Source organism: Entamoeba invadens, assembly GCF_000330505.1.
Source record: "Entamoeba invadens IP1 unplaced genomic scaffold scaff_1105074725111, whole genome shotgun sequence".
NCBI lineage: Eukaryota > Evosea > Mastigamoebida > Endamoebidae > Entamoeba > Entamoeba invadens.
Window position 1 is genome coordinate 207,520 of NW_004443550.1, and position 4,340 is coordinate 211,859.

At 23.9% G+C, this 4,340-nt stretch overlaps 1 protein-coding gene across 1 annotated transcript; it reads right to left on the reverse strand.

Annotated features, from left to right (window-relative positions):
• Positions 1-3,679: 3,679 nt before the first annotated feature.
• EIN_292650 (hypothetical protein) lies at positions 3,680-4,327 on the reverse strand (the record flags this gene model as incomplete). The annotated part of the gene is made up of 1 exon (XM_004258779.1): positions 3,680-4,327. A coding segment is annotated over one exon (648 nt), but the record flags the coding sequence as incomplete, so codon positions are not given.
• Between the last annotated feature and the right edge of the window lie 13 nt (positions 4,328-4,340).

Consider the following 4,340-nt stretch of genomic DNA (forward strand, 5'->3'; position numbering starts at 1 on the left):
CATGACTGTAATATTATTTATTTTTTATTAATTTATTACAATTATTATTTAAAGTAAAAAAAATATTTTTAACTTTTTGTTTAATATTAGTTCCACAAAATTAATTTTTATAATACATTTTTTTTCATGATATTAATAATTAAAGTAATGTTTATTATATTAAATTATTTTTATTTTTTATTTGTTTTATTTGTTTTATTTGTTTTATTTTTTTTATTTGTTGCAAAACAAAAAAATGGTCCAATCAGGGTCGGCCAAACGATCATGTTATTGGAAAAAAACTTAAAAAACAATAAAATGGTAAATAACACAATCATTTTTAAAAAACAAAATAATAATGACAAAACACAATTATTTATACCAAAAGATAAAATGAAGAAAAATAAAACGATAATTTATATTAAACACCAAATTGTTTTCAAATTACTTTTGAATACAACAATAAACATATATATTTGTGTTGATTTAATTGTACACCAAACCTTTCAATTGTAAATTATACATGCAAATAAAACTTATTCAAAGTTACTCTGATAACAGTTTTTTTATTTGGGTGATAATAATTATTTTGATTGATTATTATCGTATTATGAATTATCATTTTTATCAAGAAAACGTACTAAAATTAAGTTTTACTGGTTTGAAAGTAATATGATTCACTCCATTCGAAAAATAATACATTGTTTGTTTTGTATTATTGTTAAAGATAATGAAAATACTTCTATTTGATTGTTTAATTTATACGATATTTAAAAAGGACACGAATGAACTATTCAAAACCTTTGTTAAATTGACAAATATACATTTGTCAAATGACAAAAATACAGACATTAACAATTAATATTAATGTGTATGTTGAAAAAGTATATTAATTGATAAAATAAAAATTTGAAGTTGAAATCACTAAAATGATTTCTAATAATTTTTATTGGGTGTTAGTATCTTCTGTATATACAACAATTATAAGGAGTTAGTATTGTTATTTAATTTTAAAAACTTTGCATTTTACCATTTCATATGCTTTTTTACTGTTCAATTGTCGTTCTTTAAAACTGGAATATAACACATTGTAATGATGATTTAAACAATACAGAAATTTTGTTTAAATCGTTAACTATAGTTTTACCAATTTTTAAAAACATTTTAACAATAAAAAACTTTTTAAGTTTTTTTTGTTAACAACATGCTAAAACTAAAATATATATTGACACGTATTAGAGATTGCCACGAAGTTGTTTAAAAACTGGATCTTGGCCGACCCTGGTCCAATTCCCGTTTTTTAAAGAAAGTTATTACCACTTATTATGCAATTGTCAAAGGGGTATAAATTAACACTTTGGCTTTAGATTTCCGAGCCATAACTTCATTTTTATATTTTCAGTTTATAATTTAAATTGTATCCTATTTAATGCTAATAAAATTAGCAAGAAAAATGATAATTTTCTAATAAATGATGTGAAAAAGCTTTGTAAAAAATAAAATTAATTTCAAAACAACAAAACATAAAAAATAGCTAACCAGAGTATTTTATTGTTACTGAATAATAAAAAACTTTTTTAAAAAACACAACAAAACTGGATAAATATAAATTTACCAATATTTTATAATTGATTTACTTTTGATATAAAATTCATACACGATGGTGAATCAAAAAAATAAAGAAAACAACACCATATATTAAAAAGTTTTATCTTCAAAATATACAAAACAGCTTTCATCGTGTCTATGATCTTACATATTTCTATGTTACAAAACCACAAATTTAGAAACTCCAATTTATAACATTAAATTTTTTATTTAATAAAGTATTATTAAGATTTAAAAAATAAATGTAAAACAGTACAATGGGGTAACATTTCAGCCAATAGAATGAGCAAAAACTAAAACGTCATATTCATGTCTTCAGAGATTGAGATGCCACTTGAAGACGTTCTTGAGTCTTTAAACAAAGCGGTAGAGTTGCCATGTGTGCGACTCACTTTTTTAGGAGAGTCGGTTCAACATGTTCTTCATTTGATGAATTCATACTTTTCCATATGTTCACCAAACACTTTTATGTCAAAGAAGTTTATACACCAAATTGTTGAATACAAGACAAGAAGTGTCGTTCTTGAAGTTAACATGAGAGGTTTGTTTAATTGTATATAATGTGTTCTATGCTTTAAACTGTACGTAACAATTTGTATATAAAAATTGTGATAAAATCGTTGGTTAAAATATGTCATTATTTTCGATATAAATGAATTACCCAATTTATCCCTAACACTATTAAATATTTTATAAATTATTATCATCAGTAAATGTAAGTTTTTAATAATATAACTCAATTAGTTTAAATCAATAAGTAAATTAATAAAACATTAAATATTTTATTCAAATTAGAAACATATTTTATTAGAATAATAATAAATATAGTATTATAATTAATAAATGAATTAATAATTATATAATTATTATATATTTATATATTATAATTATTATTATAACTTATATTATGGTTTTTAGATTATTTATACATATAATATATTATAGATATATTTAATATAATTAATTGAAACGTAGATGGAGGAAACGTTAACACGATGACAACCGTCTATTTTAAAGACGTTTCGATAATATTATTATTTTATTGTGTTAAAGAAAGTGAAGACACATTAGAATGTTGGATGAAAGAAGTCCAAAGATATGCGTCTTCAGACGTGTGTGTTAAAGTCATCGGGTTTTGTGATAGCAAAGAAGAACTTGGCCAAAATGAAGAAAAAAGAAAGAAAGACGCAGAACAGTTTGCACTTTATAATAATCTTGAACATATTATTATAAACACATTTGATACACAAGAATGCTGTAAAGCAGTTCAGAGTTTAATACGATTAAGTCTTGAAAAAGAAGACAAAAATAAAGTGGAAAGCACTCAACCACAAATTAGCACAAATTCTGCTTCAAAATGTAAGTGTTGTATTATTTTGTAAATTATATTGTTTGTAATGTTATTTAGTTAAACACATAAACAAAAATAATCCGCTTTGATATGTTAAAAAAATTATAACGTGTTTTTTTTATTTATAATGAAGACAATTATATATACAGTCCCTTAAGCTAGTTTTATGGGAAAAGTTTGCCTTTTGGGATTGTTTTTTAATTATTTCTATAATAAAAACTAGAAATAAATTATTTATTATATTTTCAATTTTTTTATTTGTTTTACATTTATCAACACAATTATCCAAATAAAATTTTTATAATTAATTATTATTTATATAAATATTATGATTAAATTAACTTTTTTCAAAAAACAATCCCAGAAGGCAAGCTTTTCCCATAAGGCTAGCTTAAGGGACTGTACATACATTTTTAGTTTTGATTTTAGTTCATAAAATGCCCATTCTTGAAAAAACAATAATTGTGATACACTTTTACTTTTGCGAATTATGATTGTATTAAGCTTATTGACATGTTTTAATTAAAAGTTGTTTTGTAAAACTCATATTTTACAAACACTTGATAATATATACAATAAAAATATTATTATATTAATATATTAACTTAGTTTTGATCAAATTACTCATAATTTATCTGTTACAATACACTTTTTATAAAAAATAAAATGTTGTATTCTTTTTAAATAAAACTATATAAAAATATTTAATATGAACAATAATATAAAAACTAATAAAATGAATTACACCCCCAATATAACCACAAAACATAATAGAGTAAACACCTTTGAAATTCCACTCCTCAAATTATCATTTGGTTCTGTGATACATCTACCAGCTGTTGTACACACAAAACCTTCTCTACACACTCCACACGCCGGTCGACAGTGTTCACTCCATATGCTGGTTCCTTGTGGATATGAATCGTTTGTGATTTGGCATTCTGTTCCATAACAATCAAAAGAAGTAGAGTCGCAGATGTACTGATTGTTTGCAAGACTTGATCTGAACAAAGTGATATTTTGTAATCTCACGTATGATCCTTTAGCAACAAAAAACTTGATTGAACCTCCATTTGAAAATTGTTTTCTATTTGGTTTGAAATAAGCTGTGATCGACACGTTTTTGTCTGTTTTATAGTATTTTGTCTTCAAATCTTTATCAACAAACACAAAAGAAGTATTTGTGAATTCGACAAAATCTGTTTTGTAGACCAAGTCTGCCAGAATCAATTCAAAATCTGTTGTATCTTCCATTTCCAAGTCAAATTGCACATGAGTGAAGTCTTGGTCGAGCATCATTTCAGTGATATAGACATATCCAATGGAGATAAATCCTTTGCCGTTGACTATATCAGTTGGCTCAAAAATGATTCCATTTGGAGTCTTCTCCTTTTCAACGAGG